The 15,840-nt window shown below is 32.7% G+C and overlaps 1 protein-coding gene across 22 annotated transcripts in view; it reads right to left on the bottom strand.

Annotated features, from left to right (window-relative positions):
• Positions 1–15,840, bottom strand: part of MIPOL1 (mirror-image polydactyly 1) — a 410,565-nt gene that overhangs the window by 342,849 nt on the left and 51,876 nt on the right. For 17 of the 22 annotated variants that reach the window (XM_028851506.2, XM_077940917.1, XM_028851505.2 and 14 more), the window contains one exon: positions 15,427–15,505. The exons of the other annotated variants lie outside the window; for them this stretch is intronic. In XM_028851506.2, coding sequence (XP_028707339.1) covers positions 15,427–15,445 — 19 coding nt within the window. In that variant the 5' untranslated portion in view covers positions 15,446–15,505. The remainder of the gene's footprint in view (positions 1–15,426; positions 15,506–15,840) is intronic. 22 annotated transcript variants of the gene reach the window in all.

The raw sequence follows: 15,840 nt of genomic DNA, 5'->3' as shown, positions 1-15,840 counted from the left end.
AGTGACTTTCATGCTGTTTCCAATGAACCATTTTCATGATCTAATGAATTATTGCTTGCTCCTGGAGGTGTCAGTATTGTTAACTGTCACAATGCTAATGCTGTTGTTAAACCCTCAATTCCTTAGTCTGGAAAATTAACAGTATTACAACATCATTGCCTATTCTAGGAAGGAAAGCTTTAAGATTCCCTTTGAGTTCAATTCTTCAGACAATTATACATTTTTTAACATACACTATACTCAGATTGATGCTACCCAGTAAATCATGACTCATTGCCAAAAATAACTATTATTTAATGACCACTATACAGAAGTAAGGCAGTAGCTAGAATCAAATAGGGATTCTTAGAGGCTGGGAAATTCTGTTCTGCCTGGCTTTGTAAATAGTTTGTGACAACTGGTATCTGTGTAAACGGATTTGATAGTCCCCTGGGGGGTCAATACTGTTTACAGAGCTGTTTCTTCAGAGTGGTTGAGCTAGAATTGTCTCTAGGGTTCCTACTGGGGTTACTCAGAATAGCAACATCCCAGCTACCTGAGAGCTCAGGGACAGGAAAGAGGAAGAGGGGATAGAAGTATTAGGGGCAAATACATTCAAATAAATGGATCGCCTGCCTCTTAAGATGAAGATGCTACTTAGTGCATTTATATCTAAAATGAACATAGTAAAGGCAATTTGTTAATGTGTTCTCTGATACTTGATAACACAACTTCACCACTTCTGTAAATTCTGTCTTTTGGGGGGTGAGAAAAGAAGGTTATACCTTAGCATCTGATTTTATAAATATAAAAGGAACCAAATCTCATGATTAACGCTTCTTTCCTTCCTATATGGTCCATCGCCATATTATATAAAAACATCAAAATATCAAGACTTTCTTTTGCTATTAGACTGCAAATTTGATGTGATGATGGAATTTCTATAGTAGTTCTACATGAGGCAGGAGAATGGCATGAACCCGGGGGGCGGAGCTTGCAGTGAGGGGAGATCACGCCACTTGACTCCAGCCTGGGCAACAGAGCAAGACTCCATCTCAAAACAAAATAAAACAAAAACAAAAACAAACAAACAATAACAAAAAAAGATGTCTTTTTACAATGAGTAAAAACTTTTTTTTTAATGAACATTAGTTTTTAAATAATCAGAACAATGTTGACTAGTGATTGCTCCCAATGACTTCTACCAATTCCTTAAGTAATTTAAACATAGTATATACTCTCTTTCTCTCAGTGTGTACAAATAATATTTATTTCCATTACTAAATATTTCCAACTATGTTTCCCTTTTCTGTGGAATAGAGGGTTAGCTTTCCACACAGATGCATATTATATGTGCTCCCCCACAACATCTAGGCAACACAGATGCATATTATATGTGTTTTTCCCCATACATAACATTATCAGAAACCTCTGTCACATTACAGTAGATTTGCCTAATATGTGTGTACAAGATAAAAGTTTAGACCATCCAACTGGTCTAATCACTACACCACTGATACACTTAGACCTTCCAAGCAGAACCACAGGATTCTGAAGACGACTACAAGGTTTGAATTCTGGCTCCATAATATAGCTGTACAGCCTTTAGCAAAATATTTAACCTTTCATCAATTTCCCTAGCAGTAAAGAGTACAAATGATAGCATCTACCTCAAAAAAATGTTAAGAGAATTAAACTAAGTTACATAAATCTTTTAGAAAAGTGTTGGCATAAAATATACAATAAATATTAGTGACTATTATCTTTAGAATCTGCTTTGCTAAAAGCTACTTTCTCTATTTTGATTTCTCCTACCTTTCCGTGAGATAACATCACCATCTTGGGACAATATTCAAACTTACAATTCAAATTTATGTCTTTAATTTCTCTCAAATATTAAGAAAAGCAAGAAAGGTATCTATTTTCCTAGTTATTATTCTAGTTTTCACATTTTAAATTTTCTCAATTTCCTGAACAAATTTATTTGCTGATCAATAGTCAGCATATAGTTGCACAGCTAAAATCAGTACAGCTGACCTAATCAACCAAGTTGTTATCTAAACATTTACTTTTTCTTTCAGGAAATGTTAGCAACAATGGGGAAAAAATCTCTCAGAAATACTAACATATCTAATACTTTCTCTTTTTTACTTTTTCTCTTTTCTTTGGGCCCAAATAATGTTATCCTGTAAACAACTGTATATAATTCTTTTAAAATATCAGAAGACATGGAAATGAAAAATAAATAGAACGCCACCTAATTCAATGACAAACATAAACACAAAGAGGAAATACTTAAGATGGTTAAAACTTGTGATTAATACATAATGGTTTAATAAAGTTTGTATCAGATTATAAAACTAATACATTACAGAAGTAGTAACAACTTTGAAATTTAGAAATCTTGACATTCAGGAAAGATTCTGAGAGAAAATTCACTGTCAAAAAAAGAAAATTAACAGCAAATTCAACCCCATGGCAGGAAAACAAGAAATTTAAATGACGTACTTCTATAACATAATTTGATCATTCATTATATTGGCATGTGATATTAATTACAATCAGGATCACAGCTGGTAGATCACAGGCTCCTATCTTCCTGAGAATCTAATTTTGGAGTCACAGGAAACTAGGTAACTTAGCTTAAAAAATGGAAACTTTTTACATGAATACCGTATACCAGCTCTCTCAGGGCTCTTTAAATTTGTATTTTGGCTTCAACAGTCATAAAATAAAGCCATAATTTTACTTTCATTGGTCTACATAATTAATACCCTCTATCTGTGCTTTAAACAAACTTGCCAACATACTTTTAGATTGTTTCTACACACAGCATAAATGAAATTATAAGAGAATCTTTCTTTCATCTGTTTTTCAGTATCATCACCAAGTTAATTACCAACCACAACTATGTAATTATTCTTCTATAATGTGTTCAACCACATTACATTAGCAACTATGTCCAACCACATTATAGAAGAATAGTTACACAGATGTAGTTTCTACAGTTCACGGCCTTCTCATCTATGTGTGTCTCCCTTTCTAGACTGTAAGCTCCCTAATATACTCATCTTCCTAAAACATACTGGAACAAAACAGTGAATATATTAGGGCTTTCATTCGATGAAATGAAATGAATCAATGAAAGGAGATACTAAATTAGGTTTCCTTTTTTTTTTTTTTTTGAGATGAGATCTCACTATGTTGCCCAGACTGGTCTCCAACTCCTGAGCTCAAGCAATCCTCCCACCTCAGCCTCCCAAAGTGCTGGGTTTACAGGTGTGAGCTAATGCATCTGGCCAGAAATACTGAATTAGAAAATCAGCTAAAGAATATATGGAGAGCAAATAAGCATTGAAAATGAGTACTTTATTCAACACTTATTAAGAACCAACACAGTGCCAGGTGCTGTGTAAGATGTAAAGGTAAATTAAAAACTCTATCTGCTCTCAGGGGAAATGACAAAGAACGAGGGAGGCAGATGATATGAATAACTCTTGCAAACAAGTAAAGAAAAGGTTGGTGGCAGAATGTGGGTAGTCCCAGTGATATGTTCAATCATATAGATCAGCACTATCCAAAAGATATATTGTTCAAATTGCTTATACAATTTTTAATTTTCTAATAAGCGTATCAAACAATAACAAGTAATATAATGTTTCTCAAATATGACCATTTCAACATGTAATATTTAAAAATTGCTTTGAGAAATTTTATGTTCTTTTTTGTACTATAATTACATCAAATCTCAGTTTGGACTAGCCAGATTTTAAGTGCTCAATAGCCACATGGTGCCCATAGCTACCATATTAGAAAGCACAGACAGTAATTTTTTATTTTACTTTTTTCAAGACAAGGTCTCACTCTGTCACCCAGACTAGAGTGAGGTGGCACCATCATGGCTCACTACAGCCTCAACCTCCCAGGCTCAAGCGATCCTCTAGCCTCAGCCTCCAGAGTAGCTAAGATCACAGGCACGTGCCACCACACCTGGCTAATTTGTTTTTATTATTTGTAGAGACAAGGTCTCCCTATGCTGCCCAGGCTGGTCTCGAACTCCTGGGCTCAAGTGATCTCAGCCTCCCAAAGTGCTGGGATTATAGGTGTGAGCCACTGTCCTCAGTGCATATGTAATTCTTAATAAGGTATACTGTATACATACTGAGGAGAAGTCAAAAACATATTGAATGGTGAAGGCTACGTGTAGCTATAAGATACTGAAATAAGCTTTTACTAAGGTTGAAAAACCAGAAAATCACTAAATCTGTCAATATCACATAACTCATTCATTTGGACATTAGAGTTGGACAAACAAAATAAACTGTATTCTTTATACTACTACACATGGTTATATTTAGATAAACACACATCCCAAAAAGAAGTGGTGAGATTATTTTACCTTAGATACAACAATTCAATGACTTGATGTACCATGTTTCAAACTATCTATTGGCTATTCATGAAAATTCTTTTACTACAATTTTATTCTTTTTTTTTTTTTCAGATAAAACAGCTATTTAAAGCTGTGATACTACATCAATTTTTTTTAAGTTTTTGTTTGTTTCACCAAGTCTGAAATGGTCATGAATGAATCAATATTCATTCTATCGAGGAAAAGTTTCAATTTCTATGTATGAACTCTTTAAAGCACATAAATATTTTGTGAAATTCTATCATATGTTTAAGCTTTTAAATTTCAACATCCTTCACCATATGAAGGCAATGAGGACAATATAATAGTGTAATATCCTACAGCTTAGGCTATATAACTTATAAATCACATAAATTAAGGGTTTGTACAACTTCTATTACAAATATTAAAAACACTGCAAATATTATTTAGGCTGAAATGATTGTGAAAACTATCCTAAAATTCGATTAACTAACATAACTCTTTTTGTTGTTGTTTTTCCCCAGTGATATGAGCTATTTGGCTATTTGTAATATATGTGTAACCTTTTCAGCCTTTCTCAAATTTTCTTATTATTAGAATAATGTGTATAAGTTAATTAAAAACATGAGTGAACTGGGAAAGTCTTAAATTTCTACAACTGCAATAAAATAGGTTTAATAATTATGTATTTTTTGTTTGTTAAGAATGAAGATATACCAATTGTGAATTCAACAATTTCATAAATAATTTATAAAAGATAAATTTTCCAATAATAAACATAAAGAGGAAAAAACAAACTTTCTTTATATGTGCCACTCATTTTGTTTAAGAATATATTTAGATTTGGAAAACAAAATAGAAGAATCACCAGTCAGATACTAAGCGGGAATCAGTGAAACACAGTGTTAGTTCTAATGGATGGATGATTGTGTTTGGTCTTTTGAAACTTTGAAGTATAGGTAAGTCTTGATCACACAAATTAATAAATCCTAAAGCTGGAGTTAACAATAACCATTACACCCAAATTCTGCAGCTTAGCCCAGCCAATTTTTCAAAAGGTCAGGTTGTGAACTGGAGAAGATCAGGGAGGTCCACCGCATAGCTTTGTTGCCAGGCATCTCTCGTCTGGATTGTTGCAGGCATTTATTAGTATTCGTCAGCAGACTCAACAAAGCAAACAAGAAATTCAAGCACGAATAATAAAATGAAATGCTGCTATATAACCCTTTGTCATTCAGCAAATATGGGACTTTTTAGCTACATTGTTCCTAAACCTGGGTTACTACTTTAATTTTTCTCCACAGCGCTGACTGAATGAGTATGCATGTGTGTTAAATGCAGAGCTCCCCTAACAACTGCAGGACTGCCATTTAATCTGTTGGTAGATGGACCATTTCCTGTGGGAACCCTAGCTATGATTTCCAGATCCACCAAATAAATCTCAGATTAAGATTCCAAATGAAACCTGCCTTTGGCAGATAAAAAATGTCAAGATGGATATAAACAGTAAAATTATAAATTATCTAGGTGTTGCATGACAAACCAATGCTCAATTTTTTTTTTGTTGACATGTGCCCAGATATCAAAACTATATGAGACATTCATCAAATGTCACACTTTCATAATATTGGAGGCATCATTAAAACTGTTTGACTAAGGACCTCAAAGTGTTTAAGCAGTAGCTCAAAAGTATATTTGTGCAAAGTAGAAGAATAAATTTACATATCAGCAGCAGCTCATAAGGGATGGGTAAATATTCTGTTTATCTCTCATTGTAATTCAGGTTACTTTAAATACAAGGTTTTAGGAAATCATTATACTCTATATGGCATCATTACATAACTTTCTATGCAAATGATATATTTTATTCAAATTCCCCACTTGTTTCTCAAAAACACACACACACACACAAAACAAAACCAAAAAACCCAAAAAACAAAAAGAAAATCATAAAAGGAAAAGGTAAGACTGCTATTTCATTAATCAACTGTAACTGCTAAACTAGTGCCTTGTTAGTTACACTACAGCATAATCAGCCCCTTGTTAGAGTTAGCATTTTAAACTTTTCAAAAAAGCATTAAGTACTTGAAACAAAAAAATTAAGCCTCAGAAAAGTAAATTTGTTTTTTGGTAATGTGTTCGTTTCAAATGACTTGGGGGAAGGGCAGAGACTTTTTTTAAAGAGATAATAAAGGGCCAATATAGAACATCATGGAAAGCAAAAGTCCTATTAAAAATGCAGAGGAAATCTCTGATGCTAGTTTCTACTGCATTCTCAAGAGATCAAAGACAGCTTTTTTAATGAAAAAAATTTTCTGTCATTCTTCTTACCTGGACTAGTGCAGCCTTGTTCTAATCTTTAACTCTATACTGGTTGATTATAAAATATAAGAATGAAGTTTTCCAAAAGGAAACAGGTTTGCTGAACTGTAATCATTACTTTTTTTTAACTTTAAACTCTTAAAAACAATTGAGTAAAACAGCTTCAGTGACTCCAAATTTTGTAACATTTGGTTTTTTGATAAACATTTAAAAATAATCTGATCTACTTACAATAGAAATTCCTTCAAATTATAACTTCTTTCCACTTTTATAATAATTAATGGAAAGGACACAGAATATCCATACTCCATATTACCAATCTTAGCGTTTGGACACAGGCCTGAAACCTTAAGGACTACATATTTGTTCTGTCTTCCCTTATCATATTTCTTTCTTCCAAAACTTGTTGTTGGTTCAAGGAAACTAATGCTAAATGAACCATACCTACCCTAATCTGCTAGGGATTAATACTAATCTGAAAATCTGGAATTTTCTGGAGTGGAGAGAACATTAAATAAAGAAAGAAATAATGGTATCTTGTGCTTGAATGTGATTATATTTCTATATTAAAACTGTTCAAATCAATGAACAGTGTTTGTTAACTGTATTAATTTTAGTGTATCAAATTATCTTGGTACAGACAGCAAAACTGTATTTAAAAGGAGCATTTAATTGTTAATTTTAAAAATACTGAGTAGCAAAAACATTGTTTCTACACGAGTATAATTTTATCAATACAAATCCATCAGTTTGTACTGTTCACACATCAGCATCCTAATATTATAATACTAAATGGTTGTATGTAAAAACTAGAATCTGTCAAAAAATAAACACAGAAGTTCAAACACAATTTTTTTACATAATTACTTTTTAGTTTGCATCTTTTCAAAAACAATTTTACCATATGGCAAAGTATTATCTATTTCATCCAAAAGCTACAGATAAGAATATTTTTAATTCAATCATTTACACTATAATCTACTTAATTTCAAAATTTTGAAGCCTGACTTGCTCTAAGTTTGCTTTTTCATATTCCCTGAAATAAGCAGAACACAAAGAAAAACTGTACCTGAAATTCTCCCAAAAAGATAATAACGTCCTACATGACAGGTTGTTTTGATTCAAATAAAACCAAAACACTAAAAGTTGGAGTATTTGGTGAACTCCTCCAAAAGATTTTTATTCTACTACTACAAATGTATTTACAACCAAAAAGTAGTAAGTAAATGTACACTAAAATATATAATTTTATCACTTAAGAAACTTTTTAAAAATGTATTTAAAATACCTTTAAGTCCAGGAAGTCACATCAGTCCTACCCTACCGCCAACCTGGAACAACTCTCTAAAGGGCCTTCAATTCAGTCTACATACCAATGTATATTGATCCAGTTCTCCTAAATCAACAAAATGCCAATGCACACTCAGATCTTTATATTAATCGTACTACAGAGGCCACACAGTCATCTGAAATATGACAAGCTGAAATTCTCATGTGTAGAAAATTAAAGATTCAGGAACATTATATTAAGGTGCATGCTGTAAATATGTGTTATAAGAGGTGTTCTGGCATGAAAGGCCATAACCAGAAATAAATTAGGATTTTTAGCAAAGATTTGTTCAGAATCTTAAGGATGGAGAATTTAAAACAAAGCAAAAATCTTTTGACAAAATCAAGTCATTGTTTTCTATTTCAAAGAAAAAAAAAATGTTGTTTTCATGACCACAAATAAATGTAAAAGAATCTGCATATTAAAAGTAGAGTTTGTATTTCCTTAACCCAAAGAAATAGAGTCACAAGTTCTACAAAGAGGATCACACCAACAGAATAGAAACGTGGGAGAAAAGGTCCTACTAAAAGGGAAATTTGCCACTTTTCATGCTCATTCTTCCTAGAAACGATCATTTCTATAAAATGGAGGAACCAAAGATGTAAGAATTGCGCATGAAGAGTACAGTGTGAACTGATTAAAAACATTATAAATTTAGTAAAAACAGAAAGAAAAAGAAAGAAAGAAAGAGAAAGAAGAAATCCTTTTAGCTCACAAACTTTTCCCCTATTAAGAATTTATTGATTAGCTCACTGGTTGTAACAAATGTACAACTGTGGTAGAGAATTGGCAGAGAGGGAGGTTGGATGTTTGTGGGGGTAGGGGATGTATGAGAACACCCTGTACTTTCAACTCAATTTTACTGTAAATCTAAAACTATTCTGAAAGATAAAGTCTATTTTTTAAACTGCCAAAATATAATTTAAAAAATAATTTGTGGCATAAACTCGCCAACATGAAGTATTCATATTAGAAATCATGAATCTTAAAAGGGTTCACAACAAATGTCATAGCCAGTTAGAAAACTAAGTTGCCCTTGTAAACATTTTTTGTTTTTTCATTCCATTTTTCTACTCAGTCCAAGAGTATTAACAGAATCATTCATATCAAGCTTAAAAAATTAAAAATTCCAGAATTGTATTTAATAAATTTATTTATATTAAAGGAAATTTTTTAAAATAAAAGACTATAACTTCAATCATTCTTCTAAGAGTAGCCTCAGCATCTCCTCAGGAAATGAATCAATCCTTGCTGGCCAGCTGCCAGTATTCCTAAAACCACTCTCTCAAATATTCTAGATGGTCATGTGTGAGAAGCTACTAGCACTCTATTAAGCTAGGTCCTATGGAGATAAGTAGTAAATTTAATCAGACCTCAGACATGTTCTTCTTTTAACCCCCAATGGCACATGTAAAATTTTTAAAATGCAACCTTAAATCCACACTTGCCAAAAGGAAAAGGCACATGAAAATACTCTGTGATGCCACTAATCTGGAGATTTTTATTGCAACTGGAATTTCAATACAGACAAAAATAGATTTTACTCTAAATGAATATTATTAATTATATATTATAGTATATCAAATATACTAACTATAAGCATACCATTTTGAAAAATTAAAGTTCCAATGATATTCTGAACATTATATTAGAAGAAAACAGATTCTTTATAATACTATAACAATCATTTCAAATACTGTTATTAAGGATTCTTAATACTCTCGAAACTCAGTAGAATGTACCTTCCATAGCTAGAAGGAATAAGAAAGACAATCACCACGGTTTACTTAAAAGTCCTCTAAATTTGTCAACCACCTTTTATTTTTATTTTTATTTACCATCTGTAACCTACCACCATCACATTGGTGGAAATAATTGCTGTGGTAAGTGAAATACAGATTAAATAAATTCATTTCCTGCTTCAGGCATTGTAGTAGGGACTTTACATGTAACATTCCTAATCTTCGCAATGGTCCTAAATAGATTATCTCTCTATTTCGTATAAAAGAAAACTCAAGCTTACAAAGATTTATGAAACTTATACCCAAATCCAAGTAGGTAGTTAAGTGAAAGATGTAAAAATTGAAACTTATGTTTAGCTCCAAATCTGTGTTCTTTCCACCATAACATTTTACCGACATTATTAAATGTATTGGTTTTCCAACACAATCTTGTTTCTGCTTTAAAATATAGGCAATAAGCTAAAACCACTAATTACATGTCTTCTTCATGAAAAATATACCATTACTTACTAGAAAGCCAATCATTAATAAAATTTAATTCCTGTAATTGAATACAGAATGATTAGTGATCTAGACATTTTCAAAACCTTTAATTTCAAGGAGTATATAATCATAATGTCTAGGAAATAGCTTTTTTTTTTACCAGCTTATCTTGCTGGTAGCAATGAATGTCCAGTTTAAGCAATTTGTCATTTCCTTCTTCTCTGCCTTAAACATAAAATAGTTTATGAAAGTGATATGAGATTCTACAATCATATTTTAGTCATAATGATCAACAACATTTAAAAGCATCAATGATGTTTTCCTACAGTGGTTCTTCAGTGTCTACACTTACAATTTGTTTGCAAATCATGCAATAGTTTTAGTTATAATTCAATTACAGAATTGCAGATGGATAAAAGGTAAAAAAGAACATGTACTTTGTGAACAGACAGAAAGATAAATGAATCAATAATACAAGAGGTTGACGATGGCACACAGGTTCAAAACGCCAAGGACAAATAAACATTATTCTGACTAAACAAGAAACTAACCACTTGCAAGTTACCTTTCGTTAAGTTTCATTTATTTAAAAAAATATTTGTGTTACTGTGCTTTATAGAAAAACTGTAAGAATCATGGATACAAATGATACTTGCTAGTTCAATTCTAAAATAAAGATGACAACTTTTTTAACTTAAATTCAGTAAGATAAAAAATTTTTAAATATTTATTAGCATCCAATAAACTTAAAAATGTAAGAATTCTATTTACACAGCAGTTCTAGAATTTTTTTTTCACCTTATTTCAAATAAGCACAATGATTCCTGACTTAGAATCATGATCATTTTTTAAGCTTAAAGATTAATTAAAATACGTAATCTAGATCTAAATTTAGATAATACATAAGTAAAAATAACTACTTTGTGTGTAAAACATATATTACATATGATGATCCCCACAAATAATAATCCTAAAAACAATATTGAACAAAGCCATTAAATTGAAAGATTTTGGTCAAAAGCTTCTTCAAGGTATAATTCTCATCATTTCTTACCTTAAATTGGTAAAATATACATATATATATTTAAAATATAGCAGATTTAATATTTAATTTTGGTAGGCACAGTAACCTTTTGTAACCTTTCTTAGGGAACACTGACCCCTAAAGGTTCTAAATTTAAATGAGTTTCACAATTTTCTAAATTTAACTGGTATCCAGACCTCATTTTTACCTACATAATTGCAAGTATGTATACTTAGGGCAGACATATTTACCTGTAAATAATATGTAAACTGTTTGCAAAGAATTGCTGTATGCTATAAAATAACTAGACCATGTATCTGCTAATAAAAATCCCAACATTCATTTAAGAAATGATCAGGAATTTATAACAGTATTCCAAATAATTATTCATATGAGATTTATAATCCCTATGTCTTTTTTCTTACAGTTATGTATATAAGTAAATACAAAACAGGGCTAAACAACCAATAATATAACAACAACTCATTATTTCAGAGGGTATAAACTCCTTTGATTATTACATTTCATTTTTTTCTTTTTTTTTTTAAAAGAGAACCCTTAAATAGAAGTTTTCACAAAAAGGCAAAACATCACTTACCCCTTAAAAGGCCTGAAGATGGTAACACATTTTTTGCTGGGAATATATGTTTATTCACACACACATTGTTTTTGTCAACTTACAAACTACATTCATTCAGGACTGTTTTTTCAACTACTTAAAAGAAATGTGGGGGCTAGATACAGTTGTTTTTGCCTGTCATCCCAGTGCTCTGGGAGTCTGAGGCAGGAGAATTGCTTGAGGCTAGGAGTTTGGGACCAGCCTGGACAACATAGTGAGACTCCCTACCTCTACAAACCATTTAAAAAAAAATTAGCCAGGTGCAGTGACTCATGACTGTAGTCCAAGCTACTCAGAAGGCTGAGGAAGGAGGACTGCTTGAGCCCAGGAATTCAAGGTTACAGTGGGCCATGATCATACCACTGCATTCCAGCAAGGATGACAGAGTGAGACTGTTTTAAAAAAAAAAAAAAAAGAACTTGGGTTTATTTTGTAGATATCATCACCCAGCCCACCTACCAACCTCAGCTTTCCATTTTCCAAAATGTCTACAATGACAAAAACAAAGAAAAACATAAACGGTTATATATGTTACATTATCAATCTTATCAGCTCTTTGACTTAAAATATTTCAGAAGTGTTTCTACAGTAAAGCTAGGAAAAGAATGGCCACTTCAACACTCTTTATAATGAAATTTGTAAGATGAAATAAAGCCATATCTGTGTAATACAAGTTTTAATTAACTCAATTTTTTTTAATTAGTAAAATTATGCTAAATAAAATAACTATTCAAAGGAACTGACTAGGAACATTTATGTAAGATAGAGCTTTGAAGCAATCTGTGATTTAAGATAAATCCCATGAACCCTGCCATCAGGGAGATGACAATGTGAGATTTTACTGTTTAAACATCTGTTATCACAAGACTCAAAAGTTAAAATATTTATGTTTAATTTTATTTCCTAATATTATTTATTTATTTATTGAGACAGAGTCTCCCTCTGTTGCCCAGGCTGGAGTGTGATGGCATGATCTCTGCTCACTTCAACCTCTGCCACTGGAGTTCAAGTGATTCTCCTGCCTCAGACTCCCGAGTAGCTGGGATTACAGGTGCGCGCCACCACACCCAGCTAAATTTTGTATTTTTAGTAGAGACAGGATTTCGCCATGTTGATCAGGCTGGTTTCGAACTCCTGATTTCAAGTGACCCACCTGCCTTGGCCTCCCAAAGTGCTGGGAATACAGGCATAAGCCACCGCATCTGACCTTTTTCCTAATAATGTTTAGTAACAGATCCTTATAAATGGGAATGTCTTATTCCTCTTTCCAATGTCAAAAAGATGCCTGTAAAAATGTAGATTTTCTTAATGCTGTATCAGTCATGTCTGCTGTAGTCTGTGCCTACTGTAAACTGTCTATGCATCTGTATCTTCAACCATAAAACTTTCCTTTTCGTAAGTATCCCAGAGCTTCATCAGCTCCTTCCTTGACATCCTTCCTGATTATTGGACATTTATCAGCAGTACTCCCTCTACAGTCTCTCTCTCTTTAGATATATTAAAAATAACTCCTTTCACTCCTTAAAGATTGTTTGGTCTCTAATTTGAACATGACTCTTACAGCAATACGATGTGTGAATCAGAAACACAACAAATGCATCATTATTTGCTTCTTTTTTCTTTTTACTTAAATTGAGTAAAATGCTTTTGAGCTGTTAAGAGTATCTACTTAGTTACTCAAATAAATGAATAAACATAGCTATAACAAATTAGCTCCTAACTTCATACCAATACATTCTTATCCACAATTTGAATATAAAGAGCACACCAAAATTAAGTGTCACATAGTACATGCACTATTAACTTTGCACAAAAAACCTTTAACTATGTTACCCAGATATTATATATTATTGTTTTACATAGAATTAAATCAGCTGTCTGGATTCTAAACTCATAATAAGCAGCCTAGTGTGACAAATAAAAAGGGAAATTACTAATGGTGGGTACAAACAGCAGGAAAATTTGTAACAGTATAAATATCAAAAACAAAATGCAGAAATCAGAAAAAGGCACTCAGATCTTTCTATCCCTCAAAAGAATACATAATTGCTAACTTATTCAGTACAATGATTATAGAATGGTCCTCAAAAATGGACTTTAACCTTCAAAAAAGGATAAAAATGTGGCTGGACTATGCTGAACAGGAGCCCTGTTGGGGGAAGGGGAACCAAAAAAGGAAGAGATGCATACAGTGTTTTAATAAGAATCCTATTTTTAAAATTATAATATAACAGGAAATTTTAAAAGATGTACATAAAGGTTTAAGTTTTCAAATATATGTAATATCACATTCAGAAAGAATCATTTCCCAAGGATTCCAAATTTTCAACATTTTACCGTAATAGATCTTAAATATCTCTCGCCCCTTCCTTTATGTGTGCTACTCTTATCTGTCTGTCTGTCCATCCATCTATCTACCCATCCACCTATCCATCCATCCATCCATCCATCCATCCATCCATCCATCCATCCTTCCTTCCTTCCTTCATTCCGTTTTTCAGGCCATCTCTCAGTCTGTCTCTGTCTTCAGACTGTCTTTCAAATTGTATCTGTCTCTGACTGTTCTCTGCCTCTCAGGCTGTGTTCCTCCACATGTGCATACCTGTGAGTATCTTCTTCTCTGTCTCATATATGTGTCTTAGTCTATTTTTCAGTGTATGTGTCTTCTGATCTATGTCTTTCTACTCTGTCTGCATATATACATGTCTGTCCCTCATTCTCTCTAGTCTCTCTCCTTACTTTACGTGTGTCTCTTTCTCTGGTAGATTTTTCTTTTTCATTCTGGCATTTCTCTCTCTCTTTGTGAGAAGATGTATATATGTATCTTGTCTTTTTCACTATATGTCTGAAAGAGACATATCTTGACTCTTTCACTATATATGTCCCTTGTCTGTATGTACGTCTCTTTCTCTGTATCCGTCCTCATGCCTGTGTCTCTATCACTCTCAGTGTGTCTCTTTTTTTTCTCTCTCCCTCACTATACATCTGTCTCTTTCCCACCAAGTCTCTCTTACTGTGGTATTTCTCTTTCTCTGAGTCTCTGTGTATGCTTCTCTTTCTGTGCACCTCCAGGTGTGTGTCTGTGCCTCTATGTGTTTCCCTCTTCAAGTATCTTCCTTCCTGTGTCTCTTTCTCTGAGGATCTCCTTCTCTGTGTGTTTCTTTCTCTGAATGTGGCTCCGTCCATCTCTGTCACAGTCATTCAGTCTCCTCTGCCTCTTTGTATGTAGGCATGTTTCTCTTTCCCGGTGTGTCTTTTTTTTTCTCCCTCTCTCAATGTCTTTTCTGTGTCTCCTTCTCTGTGTGTATGTGTGTGTCCCTTTCTCTCTGTGTGTATGTCTCTTTTCTCTGTGTGTCTTTCTTTCTATCTCTTTCATAATCCCTGGGTCTCTGTGTGCATGTTCTGTGTCTGTGTGTGTGTGTGCGCGCTTGTCTACCTCTGTCTAATATATTGGTTAGAACAAACACACTTCACTCAGTGCCTTGAACTAGCATAACACCTGGGGTTTGGTATTAATACCTTAAAAGTCCTTACCTTTTGACCAGTTCTCCATTTGTATTTCTATTCTTGTTTGCTCTGGCAATGTCTCTGGTTTTTACTCCAAGATTTGCAGCTAAAATAAAGTCAACTCTAGATAAATAAACTGAAAACAATATATCAGAACACACCTAAACCTTACCTTTGTTTAACAGAGAATTTACAGGATAAATGGTTTTCTAAAACATTTATAATGGGACAATTAACTGAGAATTTCAACAGGCGAAATTAAATCTTTTTCTCAGAAAAAGGTTCTTTTCTTCACACATATATTTTAGTATATACAGTTCAGGTTAAGCTTTTTAGACATTCATGCTGATTTGGGTAGAGAACCATTTAATTTATTTAACTGAAATATTCTCCAACTATAATTTTAAGCATTTAAGAAAAATACATTTTTACTTTATTTGC

The sequence above is a fragment of the Macaca mulatta genome, chromosome 7 (genome assembly GCF_049350105.2).
Source record: "Macaca mulatta isolate MMU2019108-1 chromosome 7, T2T-MMU8v2.0, whole genome shotgun sequence".
NCBI classification, from domain to species: domain Eukaryota; kingdom Metazoa; phylum Chordata; class Mammalia; order Primates; family Cercopithecidae; genus Macaca; species Macaca mulatta.
Note: the sequence above shows the minus strand (reverse complement) of the source record. Positions and strands in the feature narration are given on the sequence as shown.